Raw genomic sequence first — 19,199 nt, 5'->3', positions numbered from 1 at the left:
TCTCAAAGGGCACACACCCCATAACATTACCAATTTTAGGCATTAAACCTGTGGTTATGTAGGTATCTTTCATGTTAACTCTTCATTAAAGCCAGTACTGAATAAGTTTTTTGTAAAGCTCCCCCCAACCTTATTTTTTCCCTTTGAAATCTGCCAGAATGTCACTTGCGTTTCAAAAGTGAGTTGCAATCTTAGCATGCTGCTGCTGGAGGAACAGCATTCCAGAGCCTTTGCTCTTGTGAGATAGTTTTTAAAACTCTCTAATCCGCCTTCAGCCTCAGTGAGGAAGGCAGGTTAGAAATAAATAAATACAGCTGAACCTTGCCAAAAATTTCGAGTTCAGACTGCAGATTTGGGAGAAAGGGCTGCATCCACAGCATTAGAAACTGAACTACTGTTGCAAAACCATGATTGTCCAGAACTGGCTTGGTCACACAGGAAAATTCAGTTGCGTACAGTGCACCAACAGCACAATATTCAACAATGTGTGGGTGCAGCCAGGAAAAGATTAACGAGTACAAAGTTTTCTATAACTCCCCCAGCACAAAGACGCTACAGGGGCCATGCTGGGATACACTGAATTCAAACCACAGAACTTTGAGCAATGAAGAGTGTAGCATGCCTGTTAAGTACCTGTTTTGTTCTCCTGAACATGGGCAGTGGGCTGTTGGGATTGCTGGCTTTTGAGGGCGCTTTGCTGTTCTGCATCTTCAAAAGTCCCACAGGCCGCTCAAACAACTCTTGCATCAGCACAGGAAAGCCATTATAACTGAAAAGAAAAAAAAAACATTTCATTTACTGTAGATTTATGCCCTATTTTACCCTCAGGGCTCAGGCTGTTGCACCAAGACTTCCAGCTAATATTTCACACGAGGTGAATGCACAGTGAAGCAAGGAATTTATTGGGGAAGACACAAGCCTCACACCTTCGCACTGCTGTTCTAAGAGAAAGAATTGGGAGGGGACATAAAACCCCTTTCCAACATTTATTTACTGATTGGGCAATGGATTTCCCCCCTAACATCTAAAACCTGGGTCAGCAACAGAAGGCTTCTCAGCCAAACCTGGCACGGGTATCTCACAAAGGTTATGGGCAAGATCGGACCTTAACACCATGGCCTGAAAAATCTGCTTAAATATTGCAACATCCAGCCTGATGAAGCCTTATGGTAAGCTTGAAAGCTTGCACAATGTTTAGTGTCAATATGGTTGGTCCTTATAAAAGTAATTACATGAATTTCATTCCCTAAAAGGTGCTCCCTCTCCTAGTTGCTGATACAGAGGAAACACAGAGGGAAGGATGACAGTGAAAAAGGACAAAATGAGTGGTTTGCACCAACTTGGATGCTATCGGGATGTAGAGGTTTTTCTCTGCTTCTCCACAGTACGGCCGTGAATCACCTCCTGGTCTTTCCTGTGATCTTTCCAAAACCTCCTTTGCTATGATCTTTTTAGAAAAACTGCTGCAAAGCCGGAGGTAGCTGCCATATGGTCCAGTCCTGCCCACATCAGGATAATTTTTCATGCTCCTGTGCCCCATTTATTTGTTTATTTAATATTTAATTTACGTAATAACATTCCATTTATATACCATCCTTCAGGACAACTTAACGCCCACTCGTTTTATTTATAGTCCACCTTTCTCGCTGAGACTCAAGGCAGATTACACGGTGCGAAACTAGTACAGTCAATATCAAGGACATTTCAATAAACAATGTCAGAGGGTAAATAAATGCAAGTTTACAAAGACATCACATTAGCAAAAATCCAATACAGAGCTGAAGAAATGCTTAAACGGAGCATAAGCAATTCTAGGACTGGCATTAGACAAAACAGAACTACCCAGCAGGGTCATTCTTAAAGCAACAGGTAGTATATAGGAGGACATATAAAGCAACAGATAGGACGTAAGGCAACATAGTGGTGAAGTCTATGGTCCCTAACTCGTTAGTGAAGCATCTCCTTGAGACCACCTTGCTACAATAAAGCCCTGCTGCCACCATCACCAGGGAGCTTTTCCATGCTTGTTTTTTTTAAATCAGTAATTGTCACATTGTCTGAAAAATACAGGGAAACCTGCCACAGGGAAGCCCCACTGCCACTACACTGAATCAGCAGGCACAGTGGCGACAGAGAAATCATCCCAGATAGCTGCCGCACGGAAGAGGTCAATGTGGCGATTCATCCCTCTCTCCTCAATGTGGTCTTTCAGGAAATCTACTTGCCGACCTGAAATCTTTATCCTTATTTAAAGCTCTGTATTTAACAAAGGCGCTTCTAAAAAGTATCCTATTCCGTCAGATTGACAACGCCGTTAGTATCGATTGCATTTTTCGCACGAATCTTCTAACACTCTTATTTAGCCTCTAATGAACAAAGCAGGAACAGAAGCCCACGAAAATCAATACCGACACTGTAAATTCATTAAGAAGAGAAAATTAGATTGCTGGTTTAAAAATGGACTTTCAGGAAGGCTAAAGAAATTCAATTGTAATAACGTTGTCCGATGCACATAATTACAAAATTAATCACGTCTGGTTTTATCCTAATCGTTGGATACTATGATATGTGGAAGGCCCCCCGAGAAACAAGAGGACTCTCTCCTGAAACAGAAGGGGCATTTGTCATTTCACATGAAATTGTTGTATTTCAGGAAAGAGTTCCCAGAGAGAGAGAGAGAAAACTTATGTGTGTGTGCGCGCGTGCGTGTAGGTATAATCCGCTTTGAGTCTCAGTGAGAAAGGCGGGCTATAAATAAAGTAAATAAATATCCATTAAGGCAGGGGTGGGCAATTGTTTTGGCTCGGGGGCCACTTTGTGGGAGCGGAGGTTAGCGGAGGGCCGCACCTTTTAAAATGATTGCATTCATTAGTTAACTTTGCATTTCAGAAAAGGTATAAATTGTATCATAAAAATCAATAAATATAAATTAAATAAAATAGTGGTAGTTTTATTCAATTTATTTATTGTGCAAATTTCATATCATCTATAGCTGCAAATCTCGGTTCAAGGCGGATTTTTCTGACTGTCTTGGCGGGCCACAAAAAACTCTGTAGCGGGCCGCATGTGGCCCGCGGGCCGCAATTTGCCCACCCCTGCATTAAGGTATAGGAACCTTGATCTCACTCTCTGTCTTTGCACAGGAGCTCTGGAGCAGACACAGTTCCCTCCCCTGAAAAGGCTTCTGTGTACTTTTGAATGGAAGGAGAAGACTCCACTGCCTCTACTGTAAAGGATAAGAAGGCCTGCTGAGTGGGAACATGCGTATAGGAAGGGCAAGGCATGTAAACGTGCACTTGGATTCAATATATGGACACCAGGTGCGAGAGCAATCTCTCCCCTCCTTCCAATTCTTCTTGAAAGCCACTAATAGAGGTGAATGAGCGCAATTCTGCAAGTACCATTCAGTCCTCAAGCAGGCATGAGTTCTTTTCAAGCTGTGCAATCCTACGGCAGTCAATGGGATTAAAATAAAGACGGTCAAATATCAGTTCAGGTGGCTCACTTGTACAAACGTTTCTGCCCTGTGGGTAGTCTGATGTTGTACTCTGTGTAGCACAGTGGTTACGTGGCTGGGATGCAGGCCAGGACTCTACTGGTTTGACTCCCACTATTGCCATGAACTCTGCAGGTGGCCTTGGGTAATTCACTCCTCTCAGCCCCAGCCCCCCAGCTGTACTATGGGGGTAAGTAACACTGACTTCGTTAACTGCGCTGAGTGTGACATTAATCTGTCCAGAAGAGTGGTTAATAAGTGCATGGGTTTTGTTATTATTTCCTCATAGCATACTGTGGCCCAGGCTATGAGTCTGGGGATACCGTTGCCAACAGGCCTAGAGAAAAATGTCCTGTCCCTTTAAAAGAGGCTTAATATATATATATGGAAATGGCTTGTGAAGCTTTTCATGGCATGGAGGTAAATAACATCACTTGCCAAACAACATCCCATTGAGCCTCTATTAAAGAAACGGGAGCCTTTTCTTCTCCAGGCAGAAAAACCCTGTGAATGTTTGATAACTGGGGCTAAAATCCTAAGAACATATTCCTGGGAGTAAGCCCTGTTAAACAAAACGGGGCTTTCTTCTGAATAGACGGACCTAGGCTTGCCTCCTATACCTGTCTGTTTTTACTAGGAATGCACCCAATATGTGCAAGATTCTACTTTGGAAAAAAAAGTTAGAAGCTATGATTTCCAGTTTCCTACTGGCCCAAACTACAGCATGAGATAAAGTTGGTGACTGTCTACACAAGTAATATAGTTATAGCTTCCAGTATTAGAATAAGCATGACACAGAAAAGGTTCTGGATGGAATCAACACAATTAAGCAACATTGTCTTCCTAGGGTTCTTGTGTTCCAAGGCATACCTGTACTGCGAGGGAAGCTCTTCTCCATTGGGAAGGTGAGGAATCTCTGGAGGAGTTATGAAGACAGTGTGCTCACTTCTGTAGGACTCATCCAGTTCTATAAGCCGGGCATCACCCATTCTATCCGTATCTACCTGAACAAAGTGGATTAATAAGAAAAATTACATATATGGCAACGCACGGGTTTCTTGATGGACCTTTAGAGAGTATGTGAGTGTATGTACGCAAAATCAAAAAATGGATCAAAATATTAACACAATCAAATTCATTTGGTCACTGTATTTTTGTATTTCATTAATTAAAAAATATTAACACAATCAATAACCTATTGCAATATGGCTTTTCAATAATTCTTAACACAGACCTGTTTGGAAACCTAAACAAGATGAAAAACCCTTTAAAAAACAAAAAAAATTTGAACATGAATTCAATATATGTTAACACAGGTATACAGTAAAGAACACTATGGGTGCATATTTACTTGGATAATTATCCTGCAAATAATGCAATACAGTTTTTTCCACAAAGAAGATATTTTTCAACCAGTCATATCTTCTGAAACTTCATTTAGCACACTGCAGAGACAGTGTTTCAATCTATCAAAACATTTATTTTTATTTATGTCATTTATGCCTTCCTCACTGAGACTCAAGGCAGATTACACAGTGTGAGATTAGTACAGTCAAGGACATTTCCATAACCAATGCCATAGGATAAATCAATGTAAGTTTACAAAGACATAGCATTAGCAAGAATCCAATACAGAGTTGAAGAAATGCTGAGACAGAACATAAGCAATTTTAGGGCTGACATTTATTTATTTATTTATTTACTTACTTACTTAATTAATTGATTAATTCAATTTCTATTCTGCCCTCCCCACATCAGCAGGCTCAGGGCGGATTACAATCGGTATAGTAATTTAAAATACATATAGCTCTAAAACCAATAAAACCACATAAATATTTAAAACATACAACAGCAGATTTCTCCAAAACCCACCACCCAACCCTCTCCAAAAGTATTTAACAGGCTGGGTGGTAGATTAGACAACATGAAGCACAGGTAGGTCACAGGAGCACATACTTAAAACGAAGTACATAAGGCAACATAGTGGTGGTGAAGTCTATGGACCTTAACTCTTTAGCAAAGCATCTGAGACCTCCTCGACCTGCTCCACATAGAGCCAAAACACACGAGAAGGAATACCTAGATTCAGCACGTGTTCTCTTACCTCAAGGTTTGTTGGGAAGTGTAGGCGTCCTGGAAGCTTAAAGTTTAGCATTTACAGAGCAGCAGGAAGGGGAAGGGAAATACAGGCGCCTGTATTTCCCTCCCTGCTGCTCTGTAAATGCTAAACTTTAAGCTTCCAGGACGCCTACAGATCCCGGCAAACCTTGAGGTAAGAGAACACGTGCTGAACCTAGGTATTCCTTCTCGTGTGTTTTGGCTCATAGACAAACTTATTTTGAGAAATGACTATAAACAGATGAGCACACCAAAGCTTTCCTTGAAAAGAGCTAATGTATTTACAAGACCCTGCCAATCCAGGCCATCTGGAACAGAAAGCCGTTTCTTTTTTTCATGCAGAGCAGAACTGAATGTTATCAATGGAAGCCACTTCAAGGAACCTGCCACCTTCTTGAGACACTGAAAGATGGGGTTGAGAAATGTTCAGGGATCGCAATTGCTGGATTCCTTTCAAGCCTTTGAGATGTACTTTAGGTTACAGCAATTATCTAAGTAGTAATTTTGAAGGGAAAAAAAGAATGTCGCTATCTTCTACAGTTTTCAAAAATGTCAAGGATTAATTATTTTCCAACTGCGAGCAAACTGTAAAGGTCTCGATTGCCTGGATACTGACGGCCTTAATAAAATCCGCAGGGAGCAGTTGTTTGGCATCAGTATCAAATAGATAAATACAGTGCAAGGCATGCCAAAAGGCAGAGACAGAGAGAGTGCAACTGCTGCCCCTTGCACTCCATTCCTCCACTGGCCCTGTCGGCCAGCCAGTCGGCACCACTGCCCACAGTAAGGAGCCAGCTTCTTACTGTATTCAATAGAAATTCAAGAGCAAGAGTTGGGTCTAGTAGCACCTTAAAGCCCAACTAGATTTCCAGGGTATGAGCTTTCGACTGTCAGAGCTCCCGTCGTGAGATATGAGGACTGGAAATGGAATGAAACCTTATAATCCAGACAGAGGGTGGGAGGAGTATTGTAAATTAGAGTATCAGGAGTTGTAGTTAGCTTTATAGCTCCAGGGTGCAAAGTGCAGAAAATTAGCATCTCTAATGTGAGAAAAATCCTATGTCTTGATTCAACCCTGGAGGGATCCATTGTTCCAAATTTGCAAATAAACTCAATTGAGGTTTTTTGCAAATGTGGGTTTTTTCTCACATTACAGATGCTAATTTTCTGCACTTTGCACCTAGGAGTTGTTAATTCAGTGATGGGTTATTGTGACCTGCATCAGTGTCCTGTCAAGAAGGAGAAGCCTCTACAAAGCAAACCTGTGGATTGCAGAGACATAAGACTGACTGCTGGAGGCAAGATGAAAAACAGTGTATGGGGGGAAGGCGATATTCCTCTCAAGGAAAGAAGAAAAAATCTCTAGAAGCCCTGCTTCCAAAAGGGAATGGGAGAAGCCACCTGTCTCAGGAGCTGTCCTCCACCAAAAGAGCATATATGTGCACACCCATGGTGCTTTGTCCCCCTCTGGAACAGACATCAGTTCATGTGAGCAACAGTGGCAAAAGTCTTGAAAGAAAGGACATCCCTCTCTATCTCCACACGTACTCTCCATACACACAACTGTTATGCACAACCCGGGACTGAAAAGACACTCTAAATGGTTCTTCCCCAGAGCTGCAAAAACATTTCATCTCATCTGATTATGTGTACTATTGGCGAGGGAAATGTTTCCAATACACTTACTTTGTTTACGCAATCATCAAAAAAGGCAAGGCTTGTGTCTTTATCACTGACAAAGGAGCACTCTTCAATGAAGCGAATAAACATTTGAGTCTTTGTCATCATGGTGTAAAACTTTTGATGTGAACGGTCACGACTTTTCAAGAATCCTGTTAAGAAAATATTGACATTATCAATAGACTTGACAGAGAAGTCAAAGAACTTACATTCTGTTAAAAACAGAGAACAAACCAATTAGATCAACGGCATGATCTCGTCAGATCTCAGAAGCTAAGCAAGGTTGGCCTTGGCTAGTAATTGCATGGGAGACCTCCAACGAAGACCAGGGTTGCAGAGGCAGGCAATGGCAAACCAGTTCTGTTCGTCTCTTGCCTTGATAACCCCACTAACATTCTCCACCACCATTGTAATGGGGAAACTCTTTTGTTGGTCCACCTCTGTGTGTCACACGAAACTGACCCCAGAGTCAGGAGCGGAGAGGTTTTCCAGCACTTTGTTCCTTCTCCACCTCCTGCTGCCAGCTCCCTTGCTCAAAGCCTATAGAGGGTAGCCAGGTGCCCTTTCCATCAGACCCCTCTCAGCTAATTTAAAGGAGGCCTGAAAAGCCTCCTGTGCTCTTGCAGGACTCTAATCTAGAGAACCAGGTTTGATTCCCCACTCCTCCGCTGGAAGCCAGTTGGGTGACCTTGGGTCAGTCACAGCTCTCTTGGAGTTCTCTCAGCCCCACCCACCTCACAGGGTGATTGACGTGAGGATAATAACAACATGCTTTGTAAACCACTCTGAGTGGGCATTGAATAGTCCTGAAGAGCAGCATATAAATTAAATATTATTATTATTATCTCTCTCCCCATCGGAGAAAGGGAGTCACCCAGTCTCCTCCCAAAGCTGTTCTGGGTCCCTGCTGTTCAGCTACTGCAGTGGCTCTTTAGAGATACTTTAAGATATTTTACTTAAGTGCCCTGTGGCACAGAGTGGTAAGCTGCAGCACTGCAGCCCAAGTTCTGCTCACAACCTGAGTTCGATCCTGGCGGAAGCTGGGTTCAAGTGGCCGGCTCAAGCTTGTCTCAGCCTTCGATTTTTCCGAGGTCAGTAAACTGAGTACCCATTTTCCTGGAGGTAAAGTGTAGATGACTGAGGAAGGCAATGACAAACCACCCGGTAACAAAAAGTCTGCCGAGAAAATGTTGTGATGCGATGTCCCTTCATGGGTCAGTAATGACTTCGTGCTTCCACAGGGGACCACCTTTACTTTACTCATTAGAGATAGGCTTTCAGGATGGCAACCTCTCCCAACCCCCCTGCACAACCCCCAACAGATCTGGGAGAACCCCCCCCCCCTCTTACATGTATCAGAAAAATCACACTATATTATTAGGTTTATTTATTTATATACGCCATGTATATCCTGCTTTATCCCCCAAGAGGGGAATAAAGCAGCTTACATCCTTCTTCTTGATTCCATTTTATCCCCACAACCACCCTGTGAGGTAGGTTAGGCTCAGTGTGCACAACTGGCCCAAGGCCATTCAGCCAGCATCCATGGCAGACTGGGGATTTGAACTTGGGTCTCCCAGATCCAATCCAACATTCTAACTATACCACCATGCTGGCTTCAAATGTAGCAGTCAATGAAATTGTAGCTAAAGGTGTTAGTTAGCCAGTAACACATTTTGTGTGGTGGAGAGTGCCCTCAAGTCATAGCTAACCTATAGCAACCACCACCCCCTGGGGTTTTCATAGCAAGAGACTAACAGAGGTGGTTTGCCATTGCCTGCCTCTGCAACCCTGGTCTTTGCTGGAGGTCTCCCATCCAATTATTAACCAAGGCCAACCCAGCTTAGCTTCTGAGATCTGACCAGATATAGCTCACCTGGGCTATCCAGGTCAAAGCAATACATTTTGTAACAGTGTTTTTAAAAGTAAAATAAAAATGAAGATTAAGGGTGTTTTCACTCATAAGGCTTAACCAACCTGAATTTAAATTATTTTTCAATACCAACATAAAATCCATACTGGCCAAAATTATTTCTCTTCAGAGTTCCCTCCCTGCATTCAAATCAGCATAATGCACACAAACGCTCCAGAAACTCAAACATATTTTTAGCATGCCACACACACACCCAAACTAGATCTGATACAAAATGTTGCCTAAAGCAATATTTGAAACAAATTTGGAAAGTCATACACAGATGAGCCAACTGCAGGAACGTTAAACGAACTGAAATGTGGTTTTATGTTTAGCTGGCTGAAAACTGGCTGGCAATTCAACACTGTCCTTTCCAGTTTCTTTCTCTGTATTTTTCAGCCACTGCAAACTCTAGCTTATGATTCTGTTCCTTTACCTTGCAGTTCAAAGAGTGAACTGGCGTCTGTTGCCGTCTCAGAAGGTGCTTGAGTAATGGGCCTAAGGTATGACCTGTAACCTTTTAGTATGGAGGCCATGAAACAGAGAAATGCCTCCTGGATCTCCACATCCAATAAGTGCATCTTTTTTCCTGAATGAAAATCATAGTCATTCATAGCCAGTTCCATCAACGCGTCATCCCTTGGTCTTTGCTGCACTGTGAATAAAGTTGAAAGGAGAAAATAATGCCAATATTAACAATAATAGAACAGAAAAGTGGTTTCCTTTTGGTTCCACATGCCTTGTTTCATTGTAAGGTTTTAAACCTGCCTTGTACAAATTAAGTAAGAGTTTTATGGCCTCTAAAAGACTAATGAATTGTGGTGTGAGATTCTGTAAGCCGGAGCCTGCAGGACTTGTCACACTCAGAGTCTCTCTGCACAAGACATCTTACACAGGGAGGGAGACAGAATATTAGCCGGGAAGTGTAGTTTGAAAAGATAGAGCTGACAGCTCTGTCATTGCACCTCTTTACAGAAGGGTAGTTTAAAAAGACAGAGCCAGCGGAAATCACTCCTCAGAAGGGTTTGTTAATTCCATCTTTGCCTCCCCAAAGGGAAGGTGAAATTGACAGAGCCTTCAGGGAGGCGAAGATGAAATTAACAAACCTGCTGAGGAGTGATCTCCGCAGGCTCTGACTTTCTAAACTACCCTCCTGTAGAGAGGTGAAATTGACAGAGCCTTCGGCTCCATCTTTTTAAACTACGCTTCCCGGGTAACATTGTGTCTCCCTACACCTGAGCATTCCCATGTAAGATGTCTTGTATAAAGAGACTCTCAGTTGGTAGCCAGAGAAAGTTGGCAGCAGGAAGCAGGATGGGGGGGGGGATTCCAAAAAGAGACAAGAAGTCCCAGTTTCTCAGGGACCTAGATGTTATATTACACTGCAGAGCACACATGAAAACAAGATAGTTGGTAAAGCAGCAGAGTAGTACAAATTATCAGATTAGTGTACATGCATACACCTGAAAGGAAGGGCAATGGCTTTTTGTAGTGAGTGAATTACTCTGAGTTTGTGTCTCTCCACTTCCCTCTATCTTGAGAGCCAGTGTGGTTCAATGGTGTGTCAGACTAGGATCTGGAATATCCAGGTTCGAATCCCCATTCCTCTGCCATGGAACCTCACTGGGGGATTTTAGGCTAAGTCACACTCAGCCTACCCTACCTCACAGGGTTTTTGTTAGAATCAAATGGAGGAAGGGAAAAATGATGTTACAAGCTGCTTTAGAGTCCCTGTTGGGGAGAAAGGCTGAGTATAAATGAAGTAAATAAATAAATATGAATTACTGGTCTGCAGCTCCTCAGAAGACCTTCCCTGTGGAGCCCTGCTGCAACCTCTCTGCTCTACAATGTAATGTAACACTCTTATGTCATGGGAATACTGCACCTTCTGCCCTTTCTTTGTAACTAACACCCTTCTGCAATTCAAGAGCTCCTTGCCAGCTTCCTCCATTGCGCCAGTGGACTCTGGCTCAAAAAAGTTCACACCACAATAAATGTGTTAGTTGTTAAGATGCCACAAAACTCTTTGTCGTTTTGGTTGCAGCAGATTATCACAGGTAAACCCCCTCTGGAACATGCTGGATTCATTAGGCTACCATAAGCAGCACTGAGCGTCCCTTTCTATCAAAAAGTTCAACTGCTTGACTGATTTGTGCCCTCAAGGTGACATTTGAAAGCCCATAATTTCACACGGGACACTCAAGAACTTTGGAATTTTAATCTTGAAATCTCCAGTGATTCCCTAACAAGCATTTTGTTGCCTGATCCAAGATTGGCCAGCTTTTCTCTTATATCAGAACAGTGGAGTCCCTGGAACCACAATATTTATGTCATCATCACTAAGCCGCTGTGACATCAGAGTACATTAACCAAAAGGGGAAAAGAGGGGAACGCAAGGCTACCATGAGGAAGCTTCAATAATGCTCACGGCCCACCTTATTGATGGGCCCTTTGTTAAGTCAATTAAATCTGGTTTAAATGCATCCCGCTGTTTACTTAAAATTCTGGGGAAGCATGCAAATCACGAGTCTCTGAAGCATACAAAAGCCCCAGACAGGCACATTTACGTTTGCGGAACAGTAGGTTGCTATGGAAACATTGACAGAATTGGTCTAGGTAAAAACTCAGTGACATCCACATTGGAAAGGGCAATTTATGTAAAGTGCTGAAATATATACCTCATTTAAGCCAGAGGGGATCAGAAAGGAACTCCTGGTCAACTGCTGTGACATATTTGTTAAGCATCTGGCTGATAAAATTGTTCACATCAAATCCACCTTGTGCTAGATAGCCCCTTTCCTGGAAATACCACTATCAGCTGATGTTTTCTCCTCTGTGGGAGCCTGACTATGTGAACAGGGGCTTGAAGAACTAGCTAGTTGGACAGTTTTTTAAGCACAAAGGCAAGCAAAGCAAAATTACTTATAATAAATATGCCTGAGGGTGAAATCCACCAGGGACTGCATCATTGCCACTCCTTTTTAATTTAATGGGATTGCACTGGGCTTCCAAAATCGTATCTGAAGAGGGGAGCTCAGACTCTTGAAAGCTTACACCCTGAAAATCTTGTTGGTCTCTAAAGTGGCACTGGACTCAAATCCTGTCCTGTATGATATTGAAATGCCCTCGTTACAATTCTTATCACGAACTGCAGATTGCTCCTATTTTAACTAAACTATCTCCTACTGTATCAAAAGCCAATATAGTTCCTTATTTGCTGGTGGCCAGAAATCCAAAGATCACGTTGGCTTTGGCCAAGTATCTCTTCAACCGTATTTTCCTTAAAGAAATAAAGACTCCTTATCCACTGTGCAAGCTCATTGGATCAAAGCAGCTTGAAAGAAAGGAAAGGATGGACTCAAATCCCACTGTTCTACTGCAGACCAACATGGCTACCCATTTAAAATGAAAACCATAAAGGGTTTCCTCAGAGAAAAATGAACATTAACAGGAAGAAGAAGGAAGTTATGAAGGAAACCGGGACAGATACTGGTGCTTTCGAACGGGGCTCCAACAAATCTGACAATTACATTTTGTAGATGCCATTAAAAGCCTTCTTCACAGCAACTCCAATTTCCTAAAGTACAAAGTCACCATCCCAACAGTGGTATTATAATACAAACATCTCCAGGAAGAGAGGCTAGTGACTAGTGACTAAGCCCACTCTAAATATTATTCCCATTGTTCATATTTCAGAAACACTAGAGAGAATTCTTCAGCTACTTATGGAAAAAGTTACTGCTCTGTTGTCATAATTTTGTAATTTGCCTTCAGCTTCAACAAGAATGGTACGTGACAAATAAAAGTAAATAAATAAATAAGTTCCCTGTATGACACTGGCTCTGATGCAGTCAAGTGAATAAGCTTCTAATGCATTTTTTTTCTAAATTACAGTCAACAATTCCTTACGTTCATGACTACAAGCTAATATATTGTCTGATAATGCCTGTTTCTTCATATACCAAAGTAATGGGAAATGTACTTTATAACTGTACACAAATTGCTACAACATGCTGTGCTACCACAGGGCTAAGCTTGCCAAGAACAAAACGTGCATATTTTAAAAAATACATCTATAACTTTGATTTCTCTGTGGAATTGTCCCATTTTTCCCTATAGTTCTTTTCACTGAGATAGCAGCAACGATATAACACACAAGAAAGAGATTCCAATCATTGCTGAAATCTGGTATCTCTGATGCTGACTGAAGATATATACGCATATAAAACATTTATTCTGCTAAACTAACCTACTCTAAACTGTTTCAGGGCATCAACAGGAAAATGTCCAGAAACAATATAGGAGCCATGTAATTTATTATAAAGGACTAGAAGCAGACTAAACAACAATACCGAATAAAGTGCGGGGAAGAATTCTTTAGGCGTGAATAACAAAGTTCCTTCACGTCACTTCCTTATAAACCTTCATATTGTTCCATCTACAAATGATCTTTTAAACACATGCCATCTGTATCAAGTAAGACAAACCATATGTTTTTCTTGTACTTGTTAAGTTAGCTGAAGCCACTCTCCCTGCTAAAGAGCACAAATTTCATAACCATCTGAAGAAATGAACCGCTTTGGTGAACAAAAAGTAAGCCCCCGTCTTCTGGTTATCTCCTCACTTACATTCTGCTAGCTGCTGATACAAGTTATTTAACGTGTTCATCAAGTTTTTGCACGGTTTCTTTGGCAGGATCTTCCATGCAACATTTCTCTTCTCTCCAGGTCTGGAAATAAGAAGAGACATTTAATACTTCCAGAGAAAAGTATGGGCTATTTTTAAAATACTTTGTCAAATAATAAGAATAACAACTATAAAGGGATACTCATGGTGGGAAATAACTATCTGATGCAAACATAATTTCTAAATGTAATGTGTTTTTAAAACATAAACGCCTGTAAAGAGATGGCAGCATCTCGCACAAGTGTCTTGTGCAGCTCTGAGACTGTTCGTGCCTCTGCTCTGCTGTGGGCTGGAAACTCTTGGATGACGAGCAGGGATTCCCCTCCCCCCTTTTCTGTAGGCAGCGCTAAGCATGCTGTTTGTTTCTATTTATATTTTAAACATTTTCCCATTCCTTTGCTTCCATGCTAATTGATTCAGCTTCTCATCTCCCAGTTCCCGTTCTTGCTGCAGCTGGGAGTGGGTAGTTTTCTTTAAGCATGTGAGTATTGCACATTCCGGTACCTGAAATCCATACGGGCACAAAAAATGGTTTACTAATATTTCACTTTTGACATAGGGGAGTTAAACACTTCCCCCTTCCCCTGGACAACAATGTGTTCAACAGCACAATGTGGCAGAATAGAAAATCCAGGCTGGGGCCCAATATCTGCCTGAGATAAGGATGGGGTGGGAAATCTGGGAGCTGTGGCAAAGATTTGGATCATCCGGCTGGGATTAGTACCAGGAGGGCAGGATCAACCTTCTGCCCTCTTCTTGGCCGTTCACCCTCAGAGTAGCTGACAGGAGTAGGGCGAAGGACATGGGCAGCAAAGCCTCCCCCTCCAATCCACTTTCAGCTAAAAAGCAACGGTCCAAGATGAGGCTCTGTTTGTTCCTTGCCCTATCCTCAACTGTGTATCTTCTTGTGGCTGTTATCTGGTAATAATTTTCCTGGTCTCACCTGACATTTGGGTTATTTGCTAGAATGCTGCCTGTACCTTGCTATGGACTAAGACTGGCAGCTGGTTGACAGAGGTGAGAAAGCATTTTACTTTGCTCCTTGACTGGTTGTGTAGGGTGGGATTGATTTTTTTGCATGGGACTGCTACTGTCTGGCACAGTCATTTCATTAGCTGCAGTCAGAACTGACGTGGGTAGCAGTGCACAGAAACCATGGCTTGGGGAAATAGGATAGGTCCCCTGCAAGCTTGGGGGGGGGGTGAGTTTCAGGGGCTCAGAGGTTTGTACAATAACTCATCCACTTAGGGGGCTAAGTCACATCTCCACAATGAGGGACAGTGGGCTTAAGAGTAAGTTTGCATCGTCTGCAATCATGAATCATCTAGGGTTGCTCTTTGGTAACGAGTTACTCCCTTCATCTAGGATTACCCAGCAGTGGTACAACCTGTCAACAGCTGCCCTCTTTATCCAAAATAATGAGCATTCAGCTCCACGGCAGAAAGAGTTTGTTTTACACCCAGTCTGTGCGCACGTCTCTTTTTATGCATGTCTCTCGTTATCTCCCTGCCTGCTGCAGACCTCAGTGGCTCTTTGGAGGCTCGACCGAGCCCTTGAACTCCGAGAGCATTTTGAACAGGCATCCTGAAACAATCCAGTAACTGAATCAAAATCACAAATCTTAATGGAACATTTGAAGGTGCTCAGGTGCAATGGTTAATCTATTATAAATTGAACGAATGGCATATTAGCATCCGATTTAATTAATTAACATTCTCCCTTCTCAGAGAACTCTAGGAGTTGTTTTGAGGGGACAGGGCATTGGGGATCTTTAACAGGGAATTCTCATCCAACATAAAACGATTCCCAGGATCTTGTGTAAGAAGCCATGACAAGTAAATTGGTATGTGTGTGTAGCGAAGCCTGACTTGATGCAAGGACACTGATTTCTTTCCATCTCCTTAAAAAAAAAATCAAGGATCAGTTATATCTTCAAACCCAGTTAAACTACCAAAATATCTTTTTTATATGCTATAACAAAAATTACAAACTGAGAGCAGTTTAACAAAACATGGAACTTGCACACAAAATTGATTTCCTCTGGGGGGACGTTTCTTCTGCGCTCACCCCCACCCCCAATAAAGACTACGAAGGCTAGACCACCGAGAACTACAAGGAGAGAGTAATCTCAGTTCTGCTTTCAAACTGTGTGGTCTTAAGTAGCACATAAGCCTCAGTTGAGGCTTTTAGGAAAGCTACCGGCTTTTCACACTCCTGAGAAGATTATGGGGAGACAATCTGAAATTATTTAGAAGATTAAGTGTTCATTTACTGGCAACGGCAAATTACTGTGGCAATCCCTATGTCTGTGGGATCTTCTAACAGGCAACAGTGTGAGGAAAAGTGTAGCAACAAAAGACTGGCCTACATGCGCATCTTTATGCCTGATGAAGCATAGCTGGCAGGTCCTCTGGAGAGAGGGCGTAGACATTGTCCAAATAAATAATAAATAAAATAGTAATAGTGTCGTTGCTAAGCATACTAGAGCTACCTTGTTCTCAGCCTCTGCCCCAATTTGGCTGCACAAAGCCTTAACTTACAGGGCTGGTTGTAAGAATCACAGAGATAATTTACACGACCTTCTTTGAACACTTATGCATGTTATTATTGTTGTTATGGTGATATGGTGTGTGTGAATAAGCCACCCCCGATCTATTGACACAGAGAGAATCCTCCCTCACATCGAGCAGAACGTTTTTCAACAGAGTCCATTTCCACGTTCAGCTAAGAGTCATCAAAATGTACATGGGAAAAGACCCCATGGTTTTCTTCTTTTGGTAAGCAGTACAAGGAGATGGGGAAAACTGGATTTCATTGCTGTGCTGACTGCTAAATTACTGCAATATGGTAAAGAAAAGTACTTTATGCTTACTGTGAAATGGTGTTCGTATCTAGGTCGACGCAGCTAACATCTGGTGGAGGGTCGTAGAGATCAAAGTATCTTGAATCAATTCCTACTATAAATGGGCATGGCGCACTCAAAACATCTGCCAGGGCCAGAGGGCAAAGAGGAATGTACGGGCATGGCCAGTGGAAAGGAAATATCATCTTTTGAAAAAGAGAAAAACATATGCATTGGATCTTAATTAGCAGACAGGCTTCAGAGAGCTGATTCCCATAGGAAGCGTATTCAACATGAACATTAGCTATTAATTGGACAAACCAATGAAATGCTAATTTAGATATTGACAGGTATCAGTTCCCTTCTTTTAAAAACACTGAGTATTTTGCCTTGTTAAAAAAGCCTCCGGGAAATTCTCATGCGCAAGCCCTATTGACACAAACACTAGTTGCCCAAGAGTATACTGTCAACCCGTTCCCCTTCACATCAATGGAGCTGGCATAAGACAATATTCCATTGGATTGTGTCCAAGGATTGCTCCACCAGTCCAAAACAGAACATTCTCTTCTGCAGGAAACAGAATAGATGAGCCTCTGATGACAAAACAGTTTTAATAGCCCATGTGAACAAACATCCTCTGGAGGCAAAAGCAAAACAACAAACAAAATACTTAGAACATTACATGCTTGACACATGATGACACACATCCCTCAGTGGTTTACCATACAGTTAAGTTCCTTTGGGTTCATGGAACCTATTTCACAGAATTTGAGTTCCTGGCCAGAGTATCATACAAATACACCTATTCTGCTTCCTATGATCTGGACACAGATATCAATGTAGTGCTCTGGAATCTTCACAATTAGTCCACAACATGGCAGCAAGGCTGTTGACAAGTGCTGACTACTGGAATCTCATCTTGCCAGTACATTGGCTACCAATTTATTCCCAGGCTTAATTTAAAGTGCTGGTTCTTACCTTTAAAGTCCTGAATAAAAGAACCTCCTGCTCCCATACAAGCCTCTCTGGCCAGGGTTTTTTTTCAGGGGGAACGCAGGGGAACGGAGTTCTGGAACCTCTTGAAAATGGTCACATGGCTGGTGGCCCTGCCCCCTGATCTCCAGACAGAGGGGAGTTTAGATTGCCCTCTGCGCCGCTCAGCAACGGGGAGGGCAATCTAAACTCCCCTCTGTCTGGAGGTCAGGGGGCGGGGCCACCGGCCATGTGACCATTTTCTCCAAGGGCAACCCATTGAGTTCCGCCACCACTTTTCCCAGAAAAAAAGCCCTGTCTCTGGCTATTACAATCTGCTTCATAGCCCCTGCTCCAATGACCAGCCCCCCCTAACTTCAGAGATGGTCTTTTCTACTGTGGTGCCTCTGTTATGTATTGCCCCCTCATGCCCCACAATGGCTTTTTGATACCATATAAAGACTTAACATTGTCTAAGGCTTTTCCAGGCTGTTTCTTTGTATTTTGTTGCCTTTTTTGTCCCAGTAGACTATAAGCTCACCATGGTTGGTTAATGCGCATAATTGGGTTTTAATTATTTATTTGATGCTCATTTGGTTGGTTTTTGTTTTGTTTTGTTTTTGCTACTGATATTTAATATACATAATGAGTTTTCATTATTTATCTGCTGTTGGCTATTTATTCTTCCATTTGAATATATTATCTGTGTTGCATTTGATAAAAAACTGTAATGCTTATAATAACTTTTATTGTTGGAAATAGTCTGGGAAATTATTAATAACTCTTTTTTAAAAAATTTATAATTTTTTTCCAAAATGTAAACTTTTAACACCAAATGAGTGATTTATATAACATTTAAGATATTGAGCTAAACAACCTGATATATACTGTATACAATTCATATAAAAGAAAATCCTTATTTTTTTTTTGGTACAGAGTTGTCAGTTTTAGCATAATTGGTTACAAATTCAAAAAATGGGGACCATTTTTCTATATACAAAGATTGATAATTGGGATTATTCATAGATGTTATCTAATTCGTTATTTTCTCCATTATCTACATGTCCCAAACCTTCAGCAACCACTGTTTGACAGTGGGGATCTTGTCCATCTTCCAATTTTGACTTAATGCAATCTTAGCTGCTGATAGTCTGGTAAATTTTTTAATCGACAATGCACTGCATAAAAGCATCAATAAATAAATATGTTTTACACTTGTGGATATCAGGAGGACCCTCACTACTAAACCTTGATCATGCGTTCTAGTCCCTAGAACTCTGGACATTCCATCAGGAGGGAAGAGGTTGACAAAATACTTACCGAGACAAGTGCTTCTGTTACACTGGTAAGGACAGAGGGCCGTAAAGAATGGATAAGGATTTTATGTTCTGTAACTGCAAATACAAGGAGTGTTACTGCATTCTCTGGTCCAAGATTCTGCAGAAGAGTAGAAAACTTGCCACCACTAGCAAAGAAGAAAAACCCAGAGATTA

The 19,199-nt window shown here is 41.9% G+C and overlaps 1 protein-coding gene across 2 annotated transcripts in view; it reads right to left on the bottom strand.

Moving 5' to 3' along the window:
• Positions 1-19,199, bottom strand: part of DENND4A (DENN domain containing 4A) — an 81,860-nt gene that overhangs the window by 32,004 nt on the left and 30,657 nt on the right. For both annotated transcript variants that reach the window (XM_055002280.1, XM_055002281.1), the window contains exons 9-15: positions 19,027-19,171; positions 16,765-16,940; positions 13,835-13,935; positions 9,643-9,861; positions 7,301-7,446; positions 4,367-4,500; positions 634-769 (exon numbers count right to left, since the gene is read on the bottom strand). In XM_055002280.1, coding sequence (XP_054858255.1) covers positions 634-769; positions 4,367-4,500; positions 7,301-7,446; positions 9,643-9,861; positions 13,835-13,935; positions 16,765-16,940; positions 19,027-19,171 — 1,057 coding nt within the window. The remainder of the gene's footprint in view (positions 1-633; positions 770-4,366; positions 4,501-7,300; positions 7,447-9,642; positions 9,862-13,834; positions 13,936-16,764; positions 16,941-19,026; positions 19,172-19,199) is intronic.

Source organism: Eublepharis macularius, chromosome 18 (assembly GCF_028583425.1).
Source record: "Eublepharis macularius isolate TG4126 chromosome 18, MPM_Emac_v1.0, whole genome shotgun sequence".
Classification (NCBI taxonomy): Eukaryota; Metazoa; Chordata; class Lepidosauria; order Squamata; family Eublepharidae; genus Eublepharis; species Eublepharis macularius.
This window is presented reverse-complemented; position numbering and strand designations above follow the sequence as displayed.